Here is a 26,884-nt window from a genome sequence, read left to right on the forward strand (position 1 = left end):
TGTAATTGGCTTCTGTGTGAATCGGTAGCGCTCGACGCTCTCTAATCAACCGTTGGACGTAAAAAAATGGAACATTGTTTTTTCCTTAGCAACGTACACAGCAGCCAATGTTAAGATGCCATGATGAGATCTTTTTTTTTTAACACCTGTCGGCTTTCGCTTTCATTTCATGCACGGACTTGGTCGGCTCGAGAGAATCATTTTTAACGGGTTCGAGCTCTCTCACCTTTATTTCCCTCATTGTCGTGTTACGCGGACCGTAAACGAGCCTGAGCGTAATAGCCGCATTAGCGCGACGCCTCGTTATTATTCATAGTGGCCGACCACGAGTGCAAAAGGGCCGGCCGCACACAACCAAAGAGCGAAGTGTTAAATTGCAATAATAATTAGTGGAGGCCGAAAAGAGGCGCACTTGAATGACGGTTAAATGGTGTAATTACCGCCGACGTCACCGCTCATCATATCGTAACGGCATAAAACACGATAGAAGATCATAAAAACAAGCCAGTGCGCTGGGCTGTGTTTTAATACCATCACATTAAGTGTGATATTTATGACTAAACTCGAAAATCTGGTTTTATAGTAAATCAACTTTTCTCGTAATGTTTTACATCCATGAAGTCTGCCTAGCAACAGGCTCCGCCCACGAGCATAATGACAAGTACTGAGCAGAATTATGAGATTCCACTTCATTTTTCACATGGCACTGACCTGTGACCTCCAGCGGGACGGTGTCTCGCTCGTCGTTTATGCCCACCACCACCTCGCAGCGGTACAGGCCCGAGTCGCTGGACCGCAAGCCCGTCAGAGCCAGGCTTGCATTGTATCGGTTGCCGCTGTAACCGGGCAGGGAAACCCGACCCTGGAAAGCCTTCTTAACCTGACAGATGAAAAAGAAGACTGATTGTTCAAATATCAAGAACCCCATTGGTTCTTGTGCGTGAAGAATACCTTGATGACATTGTCTTTGGCCACCAGGACCGACTGCTCCTTCAGCGAGCCGTCCGAGCCTCGCTGACCCCAAACTTTGGTCCACTTGAGGCGGGGCGGCTCGTGGGATGGAGCGGCCCCGGGGCGCAAGGTGAAGAGACAGGGGAGCAGCACCGTCTTGGAAAGCTCCTCGCTGATGACCTGATGGGTCACCTTATGCATGCTCACCACAGGATCTGCGTCGCTTAAGCCTGAAGATGAGATACCCTGGACTTAAAAACGATGAGCATCGAGCAACATCATGAGTGTGTGCTAGATAAATATGGGCCGGTGAATTTGCCCGTCATCGTGAAGAAAGGGTCAATTAAGCAGGGAGTAGAGTTCACAGTGGTGGATGTTAAAGGGAGCCCCGGTGTCAAAGCGGATAAAGCTTTAAGTACCTTGAAGCTATTAAAGCTTAAGTGCTTTGCATGTGAAAGTCCATTTTACCAGATGGGACAAGGGACCTTCACAAAGGAAGCAAAGCAACAAAACAAAAGAAGTTGATCTGCTAAATTATGAGCCTCGTGGAGACCATTTTGAAGAATACGCTTTAAATAAATTCGGTTGGAACGATTTCAGTGATAATTTTGTTCCGTCTTTTCAACTGAGTAAAATGTTTACTCATTATGACATTTCAATTATTATTGCGATCGTGTGGTAAACGTCAACTTTTATTTGAATTCAATGCAGTGTTGATCCATGTATTTCATTTTTAAAATGTGAATTCAATCAGCAGAAATGGTTGTATAATGCTGCCAAATGCCTGCATTGCGTCGTCGGCTGCTTTATTCGAAACGTCCTTGGTGGGGTGTACAAAGCAACATGAGAGCTTATCTAAAGCACTGACTAATGACTGAAGGAAAAAAAAAGGGATGGGATAGAATAAAAGACATCAATGGGTAAAGAACAGGAGAAAAGGTTGCACCGTGGGAGGAGATATTGAGTCGGCTGAACTCTCAGAGCGATTAGATGCATCTTGCAAACACGGAGAGCATAAACACGGCGCTGGTTTCCATTTCCTGACAACACTTCTTCCACAAACCACCAAATCACTTTTCAAATCAACATCCATTTGTGAAGAGGATTTGCGTTGACAATGACTGCTTGTTCTTTCACGACACGGTGAACTTTGAAGTTCAGTGGAAGCAAGAAAAGGAAATCAGACACTCATTAATCTCTTTGTAAAAGTAAACTATTGCATTGTATTGATTTCAGTATTGAATACTTTGCATGGAGAATATTTCAATGCTGTTGCCAAGGAGAGCAAGTAAAGATGGAAAAAAACAGTGGACCTTGAATGGATCCCTGGGGGACACCTAAAAACGCAGGGGAAATTCCCCGCCAAAAAAGTCATTTAATTCGAACATGCACATTGGTTGCGCATGATCGATACGAGTTAAATTAAAATTTGGGAAATTACATCAGGTTACCACATTTTAATCACGCATATCTGATAAGTAAAAATGATGACCTAGCTACCAATTATAATGAAAACCACTGAAAGGATGAGAAAACAAATCTAAGAGTCGCTCTTACGACTTGTCGGACGGTGTAGACTTTGTGGCAAACTTAAAACCCTGGCTTCTGTCTCGCTATTTGCTCGGAGCCCCTAGAGGATGTGGCGCTGATCTTTTGCTAACACTTGTGCCCCCGTCATCTTAAACACAGCCATCGAAAAACACGCAATAAAGAGCCGTCCTGGAAGACCGAGATTTTCGGGGGGCGAAGAAAGACAGGTGTATTCTTTTTCCAGCTGGGCTCCGTCAATACTCTTTAATCCATCTGCCGGATTCTCTCACCTTCTACTCCCAACTTAGTGGCGAGTCAAACAAACTTTACAATGTCACTCACTTGTGCACGCCATGCGGGTGTTTTATCTCTCGCCTGGCAAGCTGTGAGCTGCGCAGTGAAAATCCAATGAAATTAATTTGCAAATTCCCTCCAGAAATCAGTAGATTAGATGGCGGGTGGGTGAGGAGAAAACAAACACACAAAAAATAAAAACGCATTGCTCTTCCTCAGAGGTGATTAACATAAACTAGCGAGGGCGCTTATTGCTAGTGTTCGAAATCAGCATTCAGATAGAAAAGTTATCACGAGATTTAATGTCTTGAGAGACATTTTAAATGTGAACGGGAGTGCGACTCGGGTCTTCTTGCTGTGCCGCATGTTTCTGCGTGTCGTCACCCATCTGTCTGGCCGTTCGAGGTCTTTGGAATTATCAAGCGACGCGTGGGAGCCTTCCCGCGTCTCGCGCAAGGTGATGGCATTTTAACAGCCGCCAGAGTGCATTTCCACTCCCAAGTCTTGTTTTAGCGATTTTCACCCCACGTCGGTCAACTTCATCCTCTAGCCAAAAATGTTGCCGTCTTGTTCAATTGTGCAAATACAACGCTGCCTCGCTGCTATTGATGCTTGTCGGGAAATGACAGCCAATCGATGCAAACAAACTCTGATGACAGACATTATTAATCGGGTTGTAATTTATTAGGTGCTCGAACGCATCATATTCGTAATCACCTGAAATAATCGACTGACTTGCATTCATACGTTAATTATAGAGGATGTTGTTGTGGAAAATTGTATTGGATCGGAGTCGGACTCCAATTACGGGATTTCAGAAACCACATCGGAATTTACGAAGAAGAAACACAAGCCTATCACACGCTCACCCACCCACATATGTGCATGGTATATAAGGAGGGTGGCCTTTTCAAAAGACAAGATCTGAGGCGGCTCTCGGTTTCATGCATGTTGAATGAGAAGAGACGTTTGATCAGCGCTGCAGTGCAGATGCTTTTGCCGCATGCGCGCATTTAACGAAGACGCCAAGCACGCCAACCGTCCGTAACCGGTGACCTCGTGTGAATGCGCATCGACGCGTTCTGCCGGGTGGACGTCACTCAAGGTTGGAGTTCAGTCATGCTGACGCAGTCTCAAGTCAAAAAAAAAAAAAAAACCTTTGGAGTTCACCTCTCACAACCTGCTGAGGAGCACACATCTTTGGGAGCTTTTCAAGTCCCAGCCACCGAGTGATTAAAAGGTCTGTCTGCAGCTCTCTGCAGTGTCGCTACGTCGCAGCGACTCAAAGGGAGGTTTGCTGCCACCGTTTGTGCCGTCGGAGGCGAGACGATAAAGTTCAAATCTCGTGCGACGCTTCACAATCGCAAACATGCAGAAACATTCCAAACATGCCCTCGCAACCTCTTTGCCAGTCTGGGAAGTCACATTTTCTCCAAACAGCAATTCTATCGAAGAAATGATCCGGTAGGTTTTCTGACATCTTCTAGTACGAGCAATTTGGTTCCTCAGACCAAAAAAAAATGAACGGCTTGACTTGGCGCGGTGGCATAAAGCGAACCACCTGGCAGATGTAACCGCAGGCTTTCCAAGAGTTGTGTTCTCATCACCCTTCTGCCCGGGACACTGAGTCTCGACTGGCGGTGCCAGCAAGTCTGTCGCTTTTTCTCACTTCCACCAAAAACATAAACAACACGAGGGAGGAACCAAACGAGTTGGAAGCGACGCAGAACACGGAGGAGTACGACACATGCCCAAAGCAGGTAGTAGTGCAAGTCGAGTGAATGGATTGACAGGGTAGCGTTTATATTCATCTCAAGAAGGACATTTACGATGATTATTTAATTAATCGACTATCAAATTAATTGATAATTATTTAGGATAAATGTTTGATTGATTTTAGTTGTTGAAATATTCAAAATTTCAGCTTCTCGCCATTAATTTTTGTGTTACAACAAAATAAAAATGTGCTTTTATTTTGGTAAATAATCAGCAATATTTTGGGTTATTTTCTGACATCTAACAGATCATAGCTTTAACCGGTTCATAATTAATTCATGTCAATGTGAAATGATCACACATAAAAAAATACTTAGAAATTAAAACAAAAAATATTAATCGATCAATCAACAGAATAATCGGCAGATTAATCAATGATCAAAATAATCTTTAATTGCCGCATGATTTTTTGCATAATTTGAATTATCACTGTATGACAAATCGGTGACACTGAATGTCGTTTGTCAGTTTGTACATTTCAAGTTTGGGGACTGATCTGAAAAAAGTTTGGTAATCCAGGAGTGAATAATAAATGTAGAAAACTTGCAAGCAGACAAATAAGCTGACAGGCAGCAAAAATGATCCGACAGCGACGATAAGCATGGCATCTCCCTGTCTTAACTTTATCAAGAGTGCAAAAAAAAAAATTCTTTGAGTTGCTGTCAAAATGAGCGGATTATGATTGGAAATTAAAAAAAATAATAATCAAAGATTAAAAAGATGGATGGTTCTCTCTTTGAAGCGCTAAGCCGTCTAAACTCGCGTCTGGGTGGCGAGAGAGCCGCGATGGCTTTTTATTATTGGAGCAAAATGGACCATAAGACGGAAACGTCGAGATTAACTAGAGTTGTTTCCGTGACGCTAATTGCAAAGCCGATGACGGCGACCGAGCGATTACGACTGACGGCTCTGTCGATGGCTGTGACTGATGTTCGTTTGCGCTTTCATTTAAGGCGGCTAATTCCTTCTTCCGTGACGGACTCATAAACAACCGACTGACCTCGTTGGCGTGACAAACAAAAAGACCAGGACTGAAGCTGAGTGATTGTCAGGGTTGGGTTTGGACTCACCCGGGCTGACGGCGTGAAGCAGCAGCAGGAGGGCCAGCAGGTTCTGCAGTCCACACCGAGGCATCGCGTCGCGCATCCCGCCAAGCCTGAAAGAAAGACAGATTTTGAAAAGCCATGTCTTTGGATTGACAGCTGTCACGTCATTCGTCATTATGATTTAGGGCTCCGAAGCCCTTTTCAAGGCTCCATTGGTTATTATTATGAGAAGGCTTTAAATTAAAAAAAAAAAGAATAAAAAAAGGGAGGGGCAGTGAGAACAGACTCGACTGGCTGCTACTGTCATGTTTCATCTCTCTCAAGTGTCATTTGGACTCGAGGCCATTATCTTTATACTTGAGAGGACAAGCAGCTCCCATTCGGATAGTGGCAGCCGACTCTTAATGACTTTTAAAGCCTCGTTTTGCTTTTGTCTTTTCCCGTGTATTCTTAATCGGGACCAGTGGGTGGATTAAAACCGACTCTGGCGTGCGCTGGCTTCACTTTGATGCCGTTATTTGTTGAAGAATGTGTTAGAATTGGTGACGTGAAAGTTTAAGTTATTAGTAGCAAAAAAGACAACAGAGATTGTCGTAAGAGGATTAGTTGGAAACGTTTTAGAAAACAAACTTATTTTGTGGGCTGCTGTTTGAATGATGAATGGTTATGAGAGGATGACAAATAAATGCGTATTGAGATAGATTAGAAGTGCCCCATTCTTTGTTTTAAAATGTGAAATTAGTAGAAAGTTGACAGGTTTGGGGGGATTTATTCAAAAAAGTGTTTTGTAAATGAAAATTCGGTGGGTCTGAAATCTTACGTAATTTCAAGTTCAGCAGAATTGAACAAAAATAACTTGGAGACTTTGAGTCAAATTCTTGACGACTTCAATTTGTTTTTGTAATAAATAGAAAACTGCCGTACGTTGGAACTCCAATAAATTAATATTATTATTACGACATTTTAAAAATGTGAAAAATATTTCATGCTTGAAGGCAATTACAAACCTTTTTACTGGAGGCATTTTCGCTATGCACAGCAGGACACATTGGAATTTTTACCGTGTTGTTGCCTGGTGTCGAACTATGCAAGGTAATCTCCACAGGAATGCGTATTTGCCGAGCAACATTGGAAGGTCTGACGACTTCATTTGATTTGGTGTCCGTACCGTTCCATCAAAACGAACAAGATAAAAACCGTGAACCAAACATGGTTTACACAGACAGCATGAACGAGAGTAACGAGCAGATAAGGGCGAGGGAGGCAAATCCGACATGATGCGGGATCCAGCGCGCGGAGCAACCAAGGTACGTATATACTGTCAAATTATACAATAACACTAACAGTACATACACCAGCTATTTATTTGGCAGGCTGACAGGAGCAGGCTGTGGTGAAGGCTCTGAGAAGTTATGCAACTGTCAACTTCACACGGTGGCTTGGTGCACTGAAATACTTGGATGATTTAATATGGAGCATAAAAAATATGCTTAACGGCCCCCAAAATAATGTGGATGTCTATACGTAAGACTTGGCTTGAGTGGTGAGGACCACGGTTAAAGGCAAAGACATGACAGAAGTGGAATGGAGCATATTCTCATACCGCTTGCCAATTAAGCTGTCAGTTATAGGCCAGTGATTCACAACCACTTAAGTGAAATTGGATCATTTCCCGTGGCAAATTATCCACTTTCAACTAATTGCTGCAGAAATGATTATTTATCAACGACAACGGCGCGCTGAGTTTCCTCGATTGTAATGGTAGCAGAAAATAAAATCATTTGGATCGAGTCGATTTAAAAATGTGCAACCACTTGACGAAATAAAATGGCGTCAATTCAGAAATACGAAACACAGACTCCGGCAACCCGAGTGTCTGTTGTGCGTCTAAGATGATATACGTGTCGCCGCATTCACAGGACGGCGACCAAATGAGGTGAAATGAAGTCAGGCTTGGACGGCCGAGAGGGCTCTGAGAGTAAATAATGAATGTGGGCTCTCTCGGGGAGACGCGGTGGGGCTCGAGGGCAGGAGGCGAGAGAGCGAGGGAGGATTTTTGATGCGTGGGACGGCGGCCATGCTGGACACCGATAGCCGGTGTCAGTTACAGCCGTGTGGGTCGTCTTACAGGTTCATGTGAGGACGCAAATTACCTTGACCGATATTTGAGAGTCAGTCGCCATGTCAACAAAAGACCAACCAAAATATGAACCTACCGTTTTGCGATTAAATTACTACAAATTGCCACTTCAAGTCTCTAAAATCGACGATAAGAGAAGAATCCGGCAGCAGGGTAAAGTGTTCCGCCGATGGTTAGCAAAGCTAATGATGTAATTACCCTTAAAGTTTGTTTTGCATAGAAATAACCAGAGCAATTTTCCCGACCCGTACTTTGGATTGTTGTTTGGATTACGCTCGCTCATTGAGTTGATGACATGTTTTTTTGCCACCTCGCCGCAAAACCCCTCGAATCCCTTCGGAACAAATGAGCTGCAACAAATGAAACTGCACTCCACTGCCACTTGATGATTACTTAAAAGCCCCAGAGGATAATCAAAACTATTGTGGCTCCCAGATAGGACTTGTTCCTTTCAAAAAAATAAAAATAAATAACTACCTCTTATCTGTGTGGGTTCCTGATAAGAGCATTTTGTTTTGTTATTCTCTCACTATATTACTTTTTGAGGCCCTTGAGCTACAAGCCTGTTTAAAACAAAATAACGTTTTATTTGTACCTTACAAGTATTGCTATGAGCGCTAATGTTTTCACGCCTCCATTGGAGCTGCTCGCGGAATCCCGAAGCGTGCGTAAACATTTTTCAGAAAGTCCAGAGTATCGAGAGTCGAGTATTGTGAACAAAATAACATTTCTAAATCGATTTCAAACTTTACACGACGACCTCCCAAAGGACAAAGCCTTTGTTTGACTAGCACAAGGTCATTTCCAGGACTAAGCATTCGGCAGAGGCAAGGCGGCTATTATTATTTTACGATTCGGTTGCTGCCGTGATATCTTTCATGTGAAAATGTCAAAAGATTCACGGGGGGGGGGGGGGGGGGGGGGGTCAAAATCATTAAGAGGTGCGAGAACGAGTTGTCACGGCGAGCAAAGCCAATTTCAGATCCAGTCACGTGCCAACTCCCAAATGCTCACACGGGCGATGTTTTGTCGCATGCGCGTGTGCTCGGACGGGAAATCGTGGTCGGGCTTCCAATTTGAAGAAAAAACAAGCATTGGATTCACGTTTTGTCATAATGAAGCTTGACATTTAAGAAGAGAACATACAGAATATTGGGCAGTGTGTCTTTTGTTGACATTTTGCATCAGCGCTGTATCGCTTTCCGAGATGACGGGATTTTGAATGGAAGCGAAAAGCCGCTGCGGGTCGCAATGAGCTGCGAAACAGAAAAGGACGCGATGAATGACACCGAGAGGGCCGCTTCAGACAAAAGCCGCTACGCCGAGCATCCCGAGTAAGCTGTGCGGAAGTATAGAGAACGCTATTACTTACAGTTGCATGCCACACGGGTCTCTTTTATTCATTCACACAAGGCCCCCGCGAGCCAGCTAGCCAGCCGCCGACGCTATTAAAGGAGAATCAGTCATTACTTTTCTATAAGACATATTACCTCGCTCTTGTGTCCAGGAAAGGCGAGTTCACCCCACATGGGACAGAAAGAAAAAAAGGTGGTGAGAGGTGAGGCGGTGAAAAATGAGAGGAAAGCTTTTTGCAAGGTGGGGGGGACAATTTTACAAAATTCGCGTTTGCACGGTGGCAGATTGGAGACTGGTAAACTTTGAAAAATGGCACGCGCGCTATTCTTGATGTCTCCGACAGGCTTGCCTTGGTGTGTTTCACACGTGCAGCAGGGAGGCAAAAACAAAACAGCCGCTATGGCATCTACGTCGTGAGTGCGTAGGTGAGTCTTTGATGGATGTCACTTTACTTCAGCTTTTTCCATCCTCGCTCTCAGTCTGTAGTTTTTGTTCTGCCTGTGTCGACAGCATCCAGAGACATGTAATAAATCGTCTGTGTTGACGGCAGGTCGTATGGACTGAGAAGCTAATCCAATTCTGCGGCGTGAGGGGAGGGGGGGGGGGGGGGGGGGGACCACGTCACCCTAGGGGCAAAAGTTCCAGAAACAGTCGATAAACCCGCAGCGTCGAACTGGCAGGTTTTCTCTAGATCAGAAGAATAACAGATGTCTTGACCGGGAGCCACAGAACATGAATTCAGGAGGAAGTCGAAGTCTGAAGCTACGTATATCACATTCCAACTGGGCATTTTGTCAGCGAGTCGTGAAGTTAAGACAAAGACAAAGTGGAAACTGCTCATGGCAAAACTCGAAAGGGAAGGTGTTGCTAAAAAAGTGGAACAGTAATTCCTAACTATTGGGAATGCGCAAACCAAGCAAGGCGAAGATATTTTTAATTCATTTCTGTCATGATGGACAGGTCAAATATTTTCTAGTTTTTTTTCCATTTCGATCTGTGTTCATTGTTGATGTTATTTTTATTTTATTTGTCATGTCTTGCTCATCCAAACATTTTAAGATACAGTCCTGTCGTATTTATGAGTGAAATCCAAAGACATCCTCCACACATGTTCAGAATGTCTGCCTGCTCTCAAATCCACCAAAATTGCATTACATTGCCTGCGCCACAACTTAGACCGGCGTTTAGCTAGTCTAAATGATACTTTTTGTGATAAAAAAAAAGCCCTTTAACTGCCGGAATGCCCAGCGAAGTGCAACACAATCTGCCAAATTGCCAAACACAGTAAACTAGACATTCCCCAGCATAAAAAAAACTAACATGCACCAGCACACCTTTAAAAAGCAGCTTCTCACTTCCTGCGTTATCTATTCCGCCATTGGACGGGTGCCACTGCTGAAAGAAAATCAATGCAAATAAATGCGCATCGATGACCCTCTTTCTCCCTATATCTTCATAATGCCGTGGAAAAAAAGCACTCATTAATACAGGAGACAACTACCTGAATGGAGGGATGAGAGCCATTTTGATATGTAATGACATCTCCTCATGTATTTCTTGGTGAAGGTTGAGAAGCATCGAGTGACAGGTTGAAGGAGAGTGAGATGGATGGATGGCATGGATAAAATTGCACATTAGAATTGGAAATAGCCCAGTTAGCAGAACCCAGATGTGTCTGTGTGCGTCTTCTACCTCTTTCCAGAACTTTCCAGTTATTTTATCTTCCTCGTTAAATCATCTTTGCGTAGCATGTGTGTGTGTGTGTGTGCCCAGCGCCGTCTGCCACTTTGATGTGCCGCTAAATCAATTTGCATCTCATCACGAGCCAAAGAGAAACATACGTCTAGAGGAGCATGTCACCAGCAGGTGAAGTTGGACTGGTGTAGGTTTCAATTTTATATGGATATTGAATTTGTAAATAAGATTTGTTTTCTTCAGATATGTATTCCGAAACAAATCTAAGGGGTCTTTAAAAGAGGGCATAAAGTGCATCAAGGTGGCGGAGAAGTGAGACGCGGTGGTGACAACACACCCCGCGGGAGGAATTGGAAGGTGAAGATGAATGATGAGTTGAGAAAAAAAAAAAAAATCAAACAAAGAAAGCGCCAAGAAAAGAAATGCCCAAGGGGATAAAGCGGAGAGGGGGGAGGATAAAAAGTATCATCGAGACAGCACCACTAGCTTTCTTGTTTTTTGTGCTTCTTAAATATTCCACTTGAGTGGAGTACACGCATACAATAATTGGAATCAATTTTATTTTTCGGCTTGCTTACGTCTGTTTGACTAGATTGCTACGTTAGCTTAGCTTGGGTTTCATGTCGGTTTCCCAACACTCAGCCCGGCTCTTCCTTCCTTCTGGCTTTTTTATTTTTTTAATTTATTTCTGCACTGCAAACCCAAACATGCGTGCTTTCTCTGAGACTCACGCTGGGAAACCCCCCGGGTGTATCGATTCTCCGGCACTCTCATTTGGGAGAAACGCAATTTATGGGAGCTGCCAGCGCCCAGGTTTATTTACTTATTTGCCCAGTGACTGCTGTGGGGCCTGTGTGAGCCAGCCACATCCAAGTGGGACCATTATTTAAGGGTGTGAGAGCACACGACCTTCATTCAGAGGGTAAATTGATACTCACCAGAGGGGCTTCAAATGATTGCGTTTATTTGTCTTTGTGTCTGGGTTGTCTCAAAGAAGCTGTCAGCGAGAGACCGCACGGGGATTGAGTTGTGTTTTACCCCCTGCTGCAAAGTCGATGGTCTTTAAATTGAACCCTGACATCATTTTAGCTCTTAAGTGACAATGGACAATTTAGTGAGGTGTCTTCTCATTTTGAAGGAGGACCAAACTCGCCCTGAGTGGCAGAGGACCATCTGGTTTCTTTTACCAAATAAAATATTACAATTGAGAACGTCAAGAGAACCCCGCGGTGCACAAACAAGTGTGTTACTTGTTGTCTTACATGTATGTGTGATAAAAGAGTCCTGAAGCAGACGTTGCCGAGTGTCAAGAGGACCCCCCCACCCCTCCCCCTTCCAGCGAGCTTCCTCCCGATGCTGCCAGCCCCGGAGGAGAGAAGGAAGACAGAGGCCAGACAACATCAGGCTGAACTTTGATCATCTCTCAGTAATTGACAGCGCTCCAATGCTTCAAGTGTGTGACACACACACACACACACACAGTCACACAGGGCCAGATTGACTCAAGAGTGCGCAATTTGATTTGCTCACGCAAACACGTGTTGAAGATGCCAAAAATTTCATGATCTGGAACAAACATACATCCAAATTGATTACGATGGCTGTTTTTGTGTCTTAAACCGTAAGACAAAAGGGCAAACCGGGATGTAAAAGGAAGGCAGCATAGCAAGGGGAAAATGAAAGCAAGCTGGTATTTGTTTGCTTCATCCACTCCCAATTCCATCACATCAAAATTCATTTTGGGCATGCGGAGCTCTCCTAAATAGTCCATGGTGAAAACGATCAGAGGTGCCCAAAGCAAAACCTTCTTTTAAATAGAACTCTCCACTTTAACGCAATTTAACGTTTGTGTTTACAAAATCCGAATGCATGATGAGTCTGTTAAGAGCGCACCGTCATGCAATTTAGTGCCCGCTATTGGGCATCGTAATAAATCAGCCCGAGATTGTTCCGTTATTTATTTAAGATGTGCCATTTTTTATTCATGCAGCCATCAGCAAAACAAGTCCTTGTGGCTGTCCTTGTCCAAAAGTGTGGTGGGAGAGAAGGTCTATTTTTGTTTTTTTTGTCCAACTTGAATTTTTAAAAAAGGTCAACAAATGGAGAGAAAAAAAAAATCTATTGCAGGCATGGATGGGATCGTGGATGAATTGATGATTACGGGAAGGAAGGCAGGAAGGAAGGAAGGAAGGACGACAAGTGCTTTTGGTAATGACCAATGCTGGGGAGCTGTGGCATAAACTCTCCACTCTGCGCTGGTCTAATAGACTGTACATGTGTTAAGCATTACGCGTGTAACCGTCCTATCCTCTCCGCAACGTTGACATTTAACCCGTTGGTCGACACTATCATTAATCATGCCCAGTCTTTTCGGATGAGTCACTCGGCTATATGTTAATTGGTTCAAAACAGCGAGTCATTAGCATTGATGAGACGACCGCAAGATATGACAGGTTAATAGCAGCGTTCACCCACAATAAGAAGCATTAGCCTCCGAGATAAGAGGAGCAAGCGAATGGATTACGTGCGACTGATGGTAAATAAGTGACAAAAAAAAAACTTCCTTTAAATTTTCGATGCAGGCTGAAATACCGGGAATCCAGATTTGCAGCCCGTCTCCCTCTGCCGTAAAGCGTGGCTAATTTGCTTCCAATTAACCGGCTAAATCACTTTATTACTCCATACTCGAGGCTGGAGTGCCTTAATGTGGCTTTCCATGATGGTAGACGGCGGTGGAAATGAAAAAGCACCCACGCGGCAGGCTGTAATTTTCCCCCGGTCAAGCTCCGGGCTTGCAGGTGCTTATCGTTTTCATCACGTTAACTCTAAAGTGAGTAGCGCTCTGCTCAGTCCTCCGGCTTTGCGGCATCTATTTTAGGTTTTCATTTGGTTAATTCCAAAGCGTTTAGCGCGAGAAATAATCTCCCCTAAATATCCGGGGAATTCGCAAGCCTTCGGGGTAATTGTCTAAAATGTCTCGAAAGGATTTTTCCTCACGTTTACACATGTTGCTGTTCTGCAGGGGGGGGGGGGGGGGAGTAAGAAAGAGATCAATCCTCCAGGGGTGTCCAAAACAGGGAGCGCAACCAAATTGGGGACGGGTAGTCAATCAGTTACCCTCTTAGCAAAACATGTAGATAGATATGAAAATTCACTGGCGTAAATTCTTTATCCTCTGCGAGGAGCCACTAATAATCCTGTAAACCTGAGCCAACCTCTTTGTTACATACGGCATCTATAATTAAAGCGTGGGCATTTTAATTTGGATTCCAAGATGTAATCAGCTTTTCCTTGATAGTGATTTCTATTCAAGTTAGTTTTAAGTAAGACTTCACATTTCACATCAAAAAGTGATTGCATCTACCCCAATGAAGATAAAAGCAGCGAGCACAAATGATGAGGAAAGGGTTCATTTTAACGGAGGAGGAATTGCTTCGCCGTCGCACGAAGCACGAATGAGTTTTGTCTAATGGGCTAATACATCTCAAACTAATGGACCTTTAAAGGGCTGAGCGAGGCGGTATACGTGCATACACCCCCCCCCCCTTTCTTTTTTGCGATCCAGACAGCCAGAGTGACCTTCTGAACGGTGCCAAAAAAAGCAAACAACTCATTTATCCAGCCATCGACACAAAAAGAAGACGCAGGTAGGGGGGCGAGGTGAGTCGGTGGGAGGCTTCCGACATCACAATGCAAGCTTCGCGCTTTGACGTGGCCACGTGGGTTGGCCGTTTTAAACACTAGCCACACGTATGAATCCATTCTGGTTGGGAGGTGGGGGACAGAAAGCATGGAAATCACAATGGCACAGCAAGCAGGAGTTCTCAAACAGGTCGAATTTGTCAACATGTCAACTCCCAGTCTCAAAAAATCGAATTAGAATTTATTTTAGCGTCTGGGGTCCACGTGAGTTTTTCTTAATTGGCATTAAAATAAGATGATGTTCATTGGAAATACACTTCCTGGACCCAGTTTGAGAACCCTAGCGCTACAAAGTGCAATCAGAGGAGAACGAGTGGCCAATTTTTGCAGTGGACTGATTTAAAAAAAAAAAAAAGGACTGCGGTGAGGTGGGCTACGTCTGCAACAATGAATAAGCATAAAAAGCAAGCAGAGTGATTGCAAAAATGTCCTCATAAAAAGTGCAGCATGTTCTCAGTAGGGACCTTGATTGGCTGCTTCTCTGACATCTGGGGGGGGTGATGATGGATGCATTCAACTGAAACGAGTTGTGAGCCACCCAGCTTTTGATTGAGGTCAACAATCATCACTTTGCGCATCAAGAAATGTAAATTTGGGGATCCACAATAGTGGTAAGAAATATAAAAAAATGTGCTCTTGATATCTCTGAGCAGGAGCGAGAAAAAGGATGGGCCCTAAGATTGACCCTTGAGGAACACCTCGGGAAAGGGTTTGATAGATTGGTTATCGTCACGCTTTTTAGGGAAAAAAATTACATTTTTAAGGGCAGTCCCTTGGCCTATAACCTGGGTACAAGGAAGTTGAGTCTCAATGATCCACTGAGAGGCACATGAAGCCACACGAAATCCACTTTCAGCCGCACTACTGCTGCCTCAGCACTATAAGTGTGTGTAAAGCTTTAAATCTATAGCTTCTAAAACAATGGAGTAGAAGGTAGGTGTTTAGGAGATCCCCCCTCGCTAATAAACCACCAAGGAGCTTTTAAAAAACCAGAGTGAAGTGCAGTACAGCATGGAGCATCACTTTCTCAACTTCCACTGGGAGCACTTGAAGCATACACGGCTCGACTGCTAACATACCTGCCGAGACCTTCCAGCGGGGTATCGTAAATTACCGTACAACTCCCAACCACTGGACAGCGGCTGTGGTCGTTACGTTTTCAGCCATTTGTTTTGCGCTGCAGTAGCCGAAAGCAACAAAAGGTAAAATTTGTTGCGTTTCCTAAATTCTAATGTATTACCTTCGTTTGTTTTTTTTAGCTTTCACAATAACTAGCTTCACCCATTGACATGAGCCGGGGAGAAACAAGGAGCTGCTCATCTTTTCGACGTCTCGCTCTAATTCTCGCCGCTCTGTCAAATCGATGAAGGTCACGCTAAGATGGGGCCCAATTAAGACGGGGTCTCAAATGTTCTACCTGCAGCCTTGTCTTTCCCCTTGTTGTGTTTGTGTACGTGGGGCATGAATGATTGCTTTTGCTCGCTTTGTACTCGACAGTATCAAGGAAGCGAGCGCGAGGGGGCGGGCCGTAGACAACCCGGTCCTACGATGACAGCGGAGTCCATCACTGAACCGCAGACCTAATTTCATTTGAGCTGATGGGACATTATTGTAGGCGCCACATATGGAGAGTGACGCACACATCGGGGGTACGCTCTCACTGGCTCGGATCAATCCATCAGACTCGGCAATCCCAGGGGGACGCACACTAACCAATACATTTCATTACTATTGTAACGTTCATCATTATCTTCTCAGAGGATAAAGAATATATTCCGGTGCATATTGTTGTTTGTCTACGTGTGTTGATGCATAATTTGATATCTGTTGCTTGAAGAATTATAACACTGCCACAAAAATGCTAATTATTAGTCTGTGATGGGTGTTTGCCCATTATCTACTAGCATTAAGCTAATGGGTACAACCAAATTAATTTTTGCTTGCAAGTCAAAGCAAAAAAAAAAAATCATTTGGCCTGTTTTCTCCAGTAAACACACCAAGGTTGCAACAGCTTTGTGCGCCAAATAGCACTAAATAGGCCCAAGAGCTCTGTGAGTGCTCCAGAAACCCCTAATTGAGAGTTATTATCGGGATGTTAATTACAGCTGGTTCAAATCTATAAGGAGGTACCAAAAAAAAAAAAAAAAACACCCCAGTAGGGAAATAAGCAGATGTTTTCGACAAATACCATTTTGCATTTCTCTGAATTTCCTTTGACTTGACTGTGACAGTTAATTATAAAAGTGCTAAACAGTTCATTTTGAAATCGCTGGAGGAGAACAGTTCACCAAAAGAATGCTCATTGTTCATGTTTCCTTTCGCGTATCATGGAGCAGAACAGGTGACCTTCATGTTCGGCAGAGCCGCCGGCGCTGGGCGTGGTTCCTCATTTGGAAAGCAAGCAGTTGCGGGTCTTTCCTGGCATTGACCAAAAAAAAAACTCTTAAAGGCTATTTGAATGGAAATAGCTCTCTTTAAATGCAATTTTCTTGTAGATGGCGCGAAAGGCAAAAGAGACTCCGCTGGAATAACAAAAGAAAAGTTTGAAGACTTCACACTAGGCTCCAACTTGTCAGGGCTCAGTTGGCAGGACATTGGATTGGCCAGCAGGGTTTACAAATCTCCATCTTGAGATGTGTTTGGCATATTGGACGAAGGCCTGTAGCAACCCGCAATCAAATTTGCTATAAAAAACGTATTACACTGCTGTTAATCGTAAAAGAGGTTTGGAAGGTGGATGCGTAAACACTGGCCTCAAAATATCGGGTGTGACGCCAATTCCTTTGTTTATATTTGAATTTTGCTGCCTTTCCTCAGGCGTTCTCGAATCTCAGGGGGCAATGTTGTCGTTGGAATTCAAAAAGCAAAGCCGGTTTTATGTCCATAAAAGGGCAGCAGAGGCTAGCTTAAAGTTTCTGCCGTGAGCGACGGGACATCGAGATTGATGGGCTAGCTAAAGACGTCGTCCGCGACGTATTGAATGTGCCTGATTTAATGACTCAGCACTTTGCTTCTGACTTTGACGGACATGTTAATTGACTTAATGGGAAAATTCCTTCGACTGGCTCTCCGTGCCAGTGAAGGAGATACAAAGATTTTTTAATCTGTGATTCATTCCGCGTGCATTTAAGGTCGATGTGTGCCGTGACGGCTAACGAAAATCATTTCTCGAAATGTATTTTAACCTCTGATCCGAATCGTGGAAACACAAATACTTTCATTAGTCAGAAAGTCAAGTAAATGCCGGAATCAATTATTTCACTCACTTCACTCTGGTCTCTTACTTGTTACAAGAATGCAAACAAGCAGATAAAGCAGCGCAAATAAATACCAAGTCAAAACTGGTGTTTGTTGATAACTCATAATTTTTCACTTTAAAAGCACAACTGTGACAATAAAAGATACATGGCAACAAATATTGAGCATCTATGACGACGCTAAATGCTAACATGCTCAACCCGTTCCCATAAAGCTTTTCCACGTTACACCAAAGCAAAAGTCTTAGAAGTCATTATGCAATTAAAAAAACAAAATCATCTTCATGTGTGACCAGGTCCTTTTGTAACGAAGCATCACGGCAATCCATTTTTCAAACTAAGTCCGATTTAATTGATTTATTTTCACTCATTTTTGTCTAGTTTTGATCTTGAGGTGACGTAATGCAGCTCTGCTCCCACACAGTGAGGAGGAGGCAATGAAACTTCTCAGACAGTTCAAGCGAACATTAAATTGCTCTGCTCATTATAAACAGATGAACGAATCTGCACTATTCAATAAATAATCTATTTTTTTGGCCGCCGATTAAGTGACTATCGACTACAAACCACACTAACAATAACCCCAACTGTTTTCATTGTTCTTATCCCGCCCTCTCATTTCTTTCCTGAATCGAACGGACGATATCCGATGTGTGGATTCTTTTGTGTCTCTACAAATTGAATAGTTGCTCACACATGCGCACGACAACAAAAGCGCTCGTCCTCTTGGGGGTTCGTAGCGTAAGAGTGGGGAAACGCTGGCCATCTGTATGCATCTTAACAATCGCAACCCTCAAATGGTTCATCTGCATCTCAGATTGTATCACCATTATGAAAACAAATATCATATTCATTATAGTTCTTTGCAGGTTTTAGGCTCATTAAAGTATGTTTACTGCAGTTATGTAATTATTCCTTCTTGTATTGCTTTTCTTAAGCCCGGTCTTTTAAAAAAAGAATACACCCAAAGGGACACTTTGTTTTTAAGAAGATTACCTCACAGGGGAGGCAAAAAAAAATAAAAAATCTGTCATTATGAACATAAAATAAAATAAACAGCATCTCCTGCGGGGGTTACTTAAAGCAAACCGAGAGAGGAGCACCCGACAAAGGAGAAAAAAAAGCAATGGGAATATGAAGTATAGCCACCAAGCCGCCATCCATTGTTAGCGCCCTCCAATTATGACTTGGATTAATTCAGCGCACATAACAGTTACCAGATGTCATTATTTATTTAGAGTATTTAATAGGCAAAATGCTTCCTGTGAATAATATATTTGGGGTGGGGGGGGGGGGGTCTCTCTTGATGAATATTCACAAGCTGCGAAGGAGGTAAGAGGGGGAGGATGATATTTGGCCCAGCTGCACCGCTCGTTCGCTCGGCTACGGGGGCGACGGCGGGATCAATATGGCTCGAGCCATGTGTGTGTGTGTGTGTGTGCGCCATTAGACGAGCCAAAGCTGCTCCGAGCCAGTTAGGCTCGTCTCCCTCTGCTGGGAAAAGGGGGCTGTTCGCTGAGCTGTCAATCACTGGATAGCCGGTGTTGTTTTTATTAAGCCCATAAGATAAGGTGCATATTATTATGGATTTTCGACGCAGCCACTCATCAGTAATTCATCAGAGATGAAAATCTTAGGGATGGAATTTGTTTGGGATTTTTATATTTCGTCTTGTTTGTATGGTAACGCGCTCATTTTCCATCTTTGATTTGCGGCGCGGACGTGATTTGAGCTGAAAAGCAATTGAGAAAGTTTCGATGATAGTTTTATCAGAAAGTGACAGCGCTACCTACAGGCCTGGCGTGCATATTACAGCATACGGCTTTAGTGAAGATGACTAGATTAGCACTTTCCCTTGCAGAAAAAAAAACTTCGATTTCCGCTCACGTGCTTGGCCACGACTCAAGTGTAAAATTGAATCGCTCTGTCTGTGTCCGAACTGCGCTTACCTCAGCCGGCCAGAACGTGGCATCGTTGAAGAAAAAGGGGACATCGGCAACCTCATGAGAGGAGTAGATAACAACGCTATAAAGACTCAAGAAGAGGATGGAAAGGGAGGAAGGACAAGTCCTCTTGAGGTGTCACCACAAGACCGAAATCAGCGATTACTCATCCGGAAAATATAAAAACGGCGGGTGGGGGGGGGGGGCTCTATGGCACAAAAGAACAGATTTGGGGGAAAACAAAGACATAAAAGGACAGAGCTTGTGATCCACAGCATGAACAAAAGCCGGACAAAGGCAAAAGCCGGGACCTTCTACAATATGCATGAGGGCTGAAGAAGCGGGACGCAATGATACTGATAGGTCACTAACACACAAAGGCCCACACATGGCTGCTCAAGCAGGCACAATTCAAATGAAATCCTGATCGATGGAGCCAGGCGATTTGGAGATTCGGGCTTGGGTCATTAGGAAGGACACGGGAGGTGGACACAAGTAAACATCACAGCCCAAGAGGAAGGAAATGTTGTGTCAAATTTCACTTTCACTTGACATTCTCAGTCTAATGACATCACAAAACTAGAAAGAAACTTCTGTTCAAATTTGGGCTGAAGAGCTGACGGTGAATTGTAATTCGGTATAAGAGAGGAAATTGTAAGAGAATGTCGAAAGTGCAACTTGGGTAATGTAAAATGACTTAATCATAGTCGTGTTATCATGACAATTAGTGTGCTCAATGAGGTTTCGATTTCTGATGAGAGCTGCTCAAATGCTACCATGCTAACAACAAGGATGCTAGTCTGAGAATAAAAAGCAAGTGTCGTGAATGAACAAAATATTTTGGAGTTGGAATGTTTGTAAATTTGTGAAAGTGTGGAAAAATATGAATATTTGTAATGTGACTTTCAAAATGATGTCTGAATGGGCTGAACATTTTCAAGTTGACATTGTATGAATAAGTAGAGGAAATGGAAGCAGGAGTTACATTTGCAAAATATCTACATTCATTTCAGTGGGATTCATTTTTCAGAAAGGAAAAATTGAAAACTGAAAAAAATAATTGATTGATTAATTAATTGATGGTGGCCCAGATGTCTTAAATGCGCTGGATATGATTGTTGGACTGGTTTGATTTTGAGAACTGTGGAAGGATTCGGCACAATTTTTATTTATTTTTTTAAATCTGCATTGATTTAGGAAAATTTGGAATTCTGAAAAGATATGAATTTGGGGAATGTGACTTTTCAGCATGTCATGAATGATCTGAATAAGTTTGGTTCAATAATCAAAGCCATAGAAAAATATGGAATCTGCATATTGTAATGTCAAGTTTTAGAAGGACTTAAAAAGTGTCATCATATTTTTTTGGTGCAGAACAACATACTACCAAACAATCTTCACACAATATATAATTATGTCCAAAACATCTTTTGCAGCAAAAAGTCACAATACTTGAAAATGCTCTCAGTGGCAAACTCACCTTCCGGCAGAGGTGAGGTCCGGTCCAGAGGAATGCAGCGCGATGATGCTCACAGCCTTCCTGAAGCCTTTGGATGCGATGCAAGTGGTAGAGAGCTGCAGGGCATCCAAAAAAAAAAAAAGTCGATAAGAATGTGTGTGAAGGAAAAAATAAATAAAAACACAGCGACACTCGTTGTTGGTCTTTATCCGTAAAGAGGTGTCCGTGCGTGACTCCTGGAAGAGGAGAGTGAGTGGTGATGAGGAGCTCCGGAGCGGTGCTCACCTCTCCAGCAGCTGAGCGCTACTGAACAAAAGAGCGCGCTGCAGTATTCTAATGAGGGGGAGGAGATGGGGGCGGTGTAGGGGTGCTTACAAAAAAGGCAAGGGGGGGGGGTTTATAGATTACAAGTTGCTGCCTTTAAGCTTGAATCATGAAATTTGGTCAAGTCTTATCATGTCTTGTAATGATGAAATTGGCCTGCTGCAATCAGCTTGACGTTCCAATCAAGTATGTAATCATCAAATTATTGACTGTACACAAAAAATATGTAGTTATTGTTTATCGTGACAACAGAAAGAGTTGGAAGAGCGCTTCGGTTAAAAGATCCGGCAGAACGTAATGTCATCTAAAGCAAGGCGGCGCTTTGAAGCATCGCAAGTATAATGATCCCCCAAGAGGGCCCGGCCGGCCGGCCGCCTGCATGTGTGTGCGTGCGTGCATGCAGGCGCCGGCTTTTGTTCCTCTCTCTTCAAGATTTTGTTCTCATTGCCATTTATCTTCAGCTAACAAAACGCGCTAACGCTCACGTGAACATTTAACATCCAGTTAGGAACCGGAGCTGTCCGCGGTGCTGATCGAGTGATTACTTTACTTAAATACATTTAGAGGGGGGGGATTATTTCGATTCATTTCATTTTAAAAGGTTAAAGCCATGAAAGTGCAGCTTTGTTTTGAAGCGCTGTCTGCCCTTCTTGAAATGACATGAACCACCAAACAAGGGAGAAAGTGCTCCAAATAATACATTTTCAAAAGGCATCTCTATTGATCACATGGCGTCCCAGCTCTTTGGGTTTATTTTGTGTAGTCAGACCACCGCACTGGGATCAAACGCATATTTGATGCGGCGGTTGGAGTTTCAAACTCCACGCATGGCTTGGAAGCGTCCTTTGGCTGCTGTTGATTACAGTTTCTGAATCCTTAATTAGACAAAACGCAGAGAGAGGGGCTTATTAAAAATACCGTCTAGTCACCCGTGAATCCCACTGGAATAATTAATCACGTTTGTCCCTGAGAGGTTTTATTTTGGAGGAAAAAGAATCAAGTTTACTTTGAGCGTAAAGGCCACGATGGAAAGCGACGAGAGATGAGCTGGAGTTGACTACGCCGCGGCTTGTCTGCCGGGCACCAACAAGGTCAATTAAAGAGCAGTAAAATCAAGTCAACCTTGAACAAAGGGAGCGATAAAACCCTCCTTGCTAAGACATGTCATTCGAATCAATTATAGTGGATTACAGGTCAATAACAATGTAATTGTCATTGCAAAAGTGTACCCCCCCCCCCAAGGTGCAGGTTGAGCGGGCTAATTGGGCAAAATGGCAGAAAAAGGATGCGCTCTTGGATAATTGCAGGCATATTTTATTAAATTGGCTTGTGGCTAAAAACACAGATGAGCAACGGCGAGGGGGTCGGGCGTGTTAAAAAAAAAAAAAAAAAAAAGCGGTTTGAGGTTTTTGTGGTTAGGAGCGCTGATGGCGACTCCGCAGCTGAGTGACCTGCATACGACACACGGGCACTAAAAGCCAATCGACAAATGCACTCGGCCATTTGTCATCCGTCGCCTGATTGAAGGGCTAGATTACCTGCTGGTGGAGGGTGGGGGCGGAGCTTAGAGGGCAAGACGGAGGCCAGGGGGGGAGGAATTATGGAGGACGCGAAAGGCTCAGCCGCGATGGTGATTGGTTGCAGTCGTGTTTTACGGTTTGTATATTTAATTTCTCACAATTGAGCATACTGAATGTCTATTAAGCGCGATTCAAATATGGTAGCAGTCAGAAAAAAAAAATCTTTAAAAAAGATCAGACCTTGAGTTGTTTTGTGTCAAATTATTTCTTATAAATGCAGTTGAAAGTGAGCTTGAGCACATTTGGCTCGCCGTTTATTGACGTTTCCATCTGGAGTGCGAGCACAATATGTGCAGTAGACAAAAGGCTTTTTTTTTCCCCCCTCTCCCCCCCCCAATAAAATAACTGACATAATGCCTTGTGGCATGTCTAGCAAACAAAGAGGACAGAAGGGGAGCTGTAGCGTCAAATCTTATACAGATAAAATTTGATGAACATAATGTGCTTCTAACAATAACAATGAAACCGACTGACATTTGAAATCGACTTGCTCGAGTGACTCATCGTCTCGTGATATTACCGCTAAATATCATCATAATATCAGATTGTTGTTGTTCTTTATTTCATGCTAGTTTCACAACATACGTCTTTTGGACCAGTATTGTCTTATCGCTACGCCCACTTCTGAAGTAAACAGTGATAACTAATTAAGCCACTGATGGATTAACTGCGCCGCGTTGACCGAGCGCCTCATTAAGGAAGTGCGCAAAAATGACGGGGGGGAGCGACAGATGATGGGGAAATTAAAGAATGAACTGTTATGCTTTGGAAGAAGGCCAACGCTAATGTGACTTGGACACACTTTTAGAGTTGATGAGATATAATATCGCCCAAAAAATTATTCCGCCAAAGGTATTTCAAGGCGCCGGCTGCGTCAATTTTAATGATGCAAGCCAAACACTATTTACAGCTTGTGTTCTACTTTTCCCGCTCCACTATGTTAGGTCGAGTAAGTAAAAAGGGATTCGTCACGCTGTCGACATCCCACCAACAATCCCCCGACCGCCGCACGCGCTCTTCGTTCATTGTGTGACTTACAGTGCAAATGGCGAGATGAGGGCGGCAAAGTGATGACAGGACGGAGACGTTATGGATGTCCACAGCGGGCGTTAATGCACTTAATGCACCACGAGAGGCAGAAATGGACTTTGATGGATGACGCCGATGAAACAGAACACGAGTCGTCTGTTGCGTTCAATCCCGTTCCGCCGTCCCAATCCGGGATGTTTCCTCTCAGCCCGTTGTAGCCTAGCTGGATGACACACACACACACACACAGAGTCAATATCATTTAACGCTTTCCTCCACAACTGACCTCCATTCCTCATCCCCGCCACCTCTCGAGGTTGTCTCCCATCAACTCTCACGGCAGATCACAACATCATCTGCAAACATCATAGTCCGCCGAGACTCCTGTCCGACCTCGTCTGCCAATCTGTCCATCACCTCGGCGAATAAGAACCGGCCCGCATCTTTCATCCCGTCACCCCTTTTACCTTGTCACTCCAGCAGCACACCTCAACTTAGACTGTTGTGAAGAAAGCCTTTTTTTTTTTTCATTTAATGTTTTATATGATGAAATGAGGTGCTAATGGGCAATTTGAGCAAACTGGTTGTCTGAGGCTGAAACGCCTTTTAAAATTATGTATAGTACACACACACACACACACACACACACACACATATACACACAAACTCCGTCAACACACTTATTTAAATTACGGACCGAGCCGAGCAGTCACGGCGTCCATATGGTCGCCTCCAGCTTTTCCGACTCTAATGATGTCATTGGAGAATAAATGTCAAGATTCGCAGGGGAAGGGAAAAGAGTCTCACGGAGCTTTATGCTTTCTTTAGGGAGGTTTTTATTTCTCCCTAAGCTTCTACCAACATGGAGGTAAATTTAACAAACCTAGTAATTTTCTGCATTGCAAATGAGGTAATTATTCATAATCCTTGAAATGATGCTGTGTTCCATACAAGTGGGAAGCTGGAAAATTCCAAAGTCTGACTCAGAGGAAGAACATTTGAAAAGCCACCCAAGTCGCAAATCCCACTGGAGGCAAAATGATCAAATAAACTGAGGTTAGAGGACGATTTAACAACAAAAGAACAGTCCTTCTTCTTGCTGAGCTTCTCAAGTCAAACACAATTCTATAAAAGAGCATTAGCACAAATAAGCCTTTTTTTTTTTTTTTTTTTTTTATAAATAATACGTCAGGCTCTCTTGCACTCTCGCAAGTGCACGCCTCCAAACTCAATTACCGGCGAAGTTGCGAGCGAGTGTCGGCCGCCCAAGTAATACATCAATGTCGCGCGGCGGCCATATCTACCGGTGGAATATCATTTTCTCATGTTCTCTTCAAATCAGTTCCCAAACAGGTAAAATGAAAACAAACTGCTATTTCTGCCAGCCACGGCCCATTTAACAAGGTTCTGAATGGGAACGCTGATTGAAAAAAAAATGGAGAGAAAAAAGAATGTGATCCTCAACCTAGATAGAAGAAAAGTTGATTTTCCCTCTGTGGCATGCCAAACATGATTTTACGGATTCAGAAGCTCTGAACGACCAACGGGCCGATTTCGTCGGCCATTTTGCCACATGAAAAACTCCAATCCGAGCAGGTATTTCCGAGCGCTACCAAGCGGCAGCTTCAAAGTAATAAACGAGACAAGGGGCGATGCCTCCGGACACGTTTTCCTGCCAGAAAAGACCTGGCAAAGTTTACGTCTGCAGCCGGCTGCCAGGTTGTGTAAACGTATGCTAATGACGGCTAGCGAGAGCGCTCTAATGAGCCTTTATCCCCGCCCCCTGCCACCTTTCCCTGATTAACTGGCCTCCAGGAAAAAAAAAAAAAAAGGCAGCCGACAGCCTCGCAGTGATAGACTTCTTTTAAAGTGAAGAGAGCTATTTTTTGTCTCCACTTAAAATCCCTTCCATGAAAGCCAGCTAGGAAAAAGCTTTCCATTTTTGAGCCTACTCACAGCGGGGATTTTTTTTTTTTTTCCCCTCTCTTTTCTCAAGAGCCGATGGTGCTATATTCCACGCTCCTCGGAGCTACAAATGTTGCATTCGTGTACTTAAATGAGGCGGGGAGGATGAAAAGCGTTCGAGCATAAACAACATATTCTTTGGCTCGCTTTAATGCGGCGGGGCAAACACCTCATGCCAGGCTATTATGTGCGGAGGGGGAAAAAAAAAAGAATGCTAAATGGGGTGAAACGCACAGTAGAGAGGCCGCGTGCGCATATGCGATTAAAACAATGTTGATTTGACACAAAGTGCCGGAAGGTTGTGTGGAGTTAACAAGGCGGTGCACACGCACACGCACACACATCCCCCCACTGTACTGGACTACAAAGAGCAGAAGTAGTCCCACATGAATTGTGGATTGTCTTCGCCAAAGTCTCTTTGTCTTTCACCTTTGCCTCTTCTTCCCCAAACTAAATCAAGATTGCACGTTTTCTTCTTGAACCGGCTTCCAGTTTGAAGCTTTAACGTGAAAAGGTTGACGGGAGGCGGGTTGAGGGGGCACGTGGAGGGGGGGCGGGGGGGTTGTCCAATGTCTGCTGTTGGACTAACTCAATCGCAAGGAACACAACAGAGCCCCAGGCTGATTTCCAAAAGGCAAATTGTCATTCCGAGCGGCGAAGCACCTGTCTGCTGGAGTTCATCTCCGGTGCTGTGTTCTCAAGAGACGAGGGCGGGGGGGATGCTTCAGAAGACCACGTGAAGATGGTCGGCAGAACAATGAGGACGGAATGAAAGTGAAATAGAATTGAAATGGAAAAATCCGTTCCCGCTGCCATTCACACAGCCACTCGATATAA

General features: G+C 43.8%; 1 protein-coding gene across 2 annotated transcripts in view; it reads right to left on the minus strand.

The window, feature by feature from the left end:
* ncanb (neurocan b) overlaps nucleotides 1–24,257 on the minus strand; it is a 54,413-nt gene extending 30,156 nt beyond the window's left edge. The window contains exons 1-5 of one of the 2 annotated variants that reach the window (XM_037250023.1): nucleotides 24,092–24,257; nucleotides 21,171–21,265; nucleotides 5,622–5,707; nucleotides 952–1,181; nucleotides 712–880 (exon numbers count right to left, since the gene is read on the minus strand). In XM_037250023.1, coding sequence (XP_037105918.1) covers nucleotides 712–880; nucleotides 952–1,181; nucleotides 5,622–5,697 — 475 coding nt within the window. In that variant the 5' untranslated portion in view covers nucleotides 5,698–5,707; nucleotides 21,171–21,265; nucleotides 24,092–24,257. Of the gene's footprint in view, nucleotides 1–711; nucleotides 881–951; nucleotides 1,182–5,621; nucleotides 5,708–21,170; nucleotides 21,465–24,091 lie in introns of those variants that run through there. The other variant, XM_037250022.1, reaches the window with a different exon arrangement.
* Between the last annotated feature and the right edge of the window lie 2,627 nt (nucleotides 24,258–26,884).

Source organism: Syngnathus acus, chromosome 4 (assembly GCF_901709675.1).
Source record: "Syngnathus acus chromosome 4, fSynAcu1.2, whole genome shotgun sequence".
Classification (NCBI taxonomy): domain Eukaryota; kingdom Metazoa; phylum Chordata; class Actinopteri; order Syngnathiformes; family Syngnathidae; genus Syngnathus; species Syngnathus acus.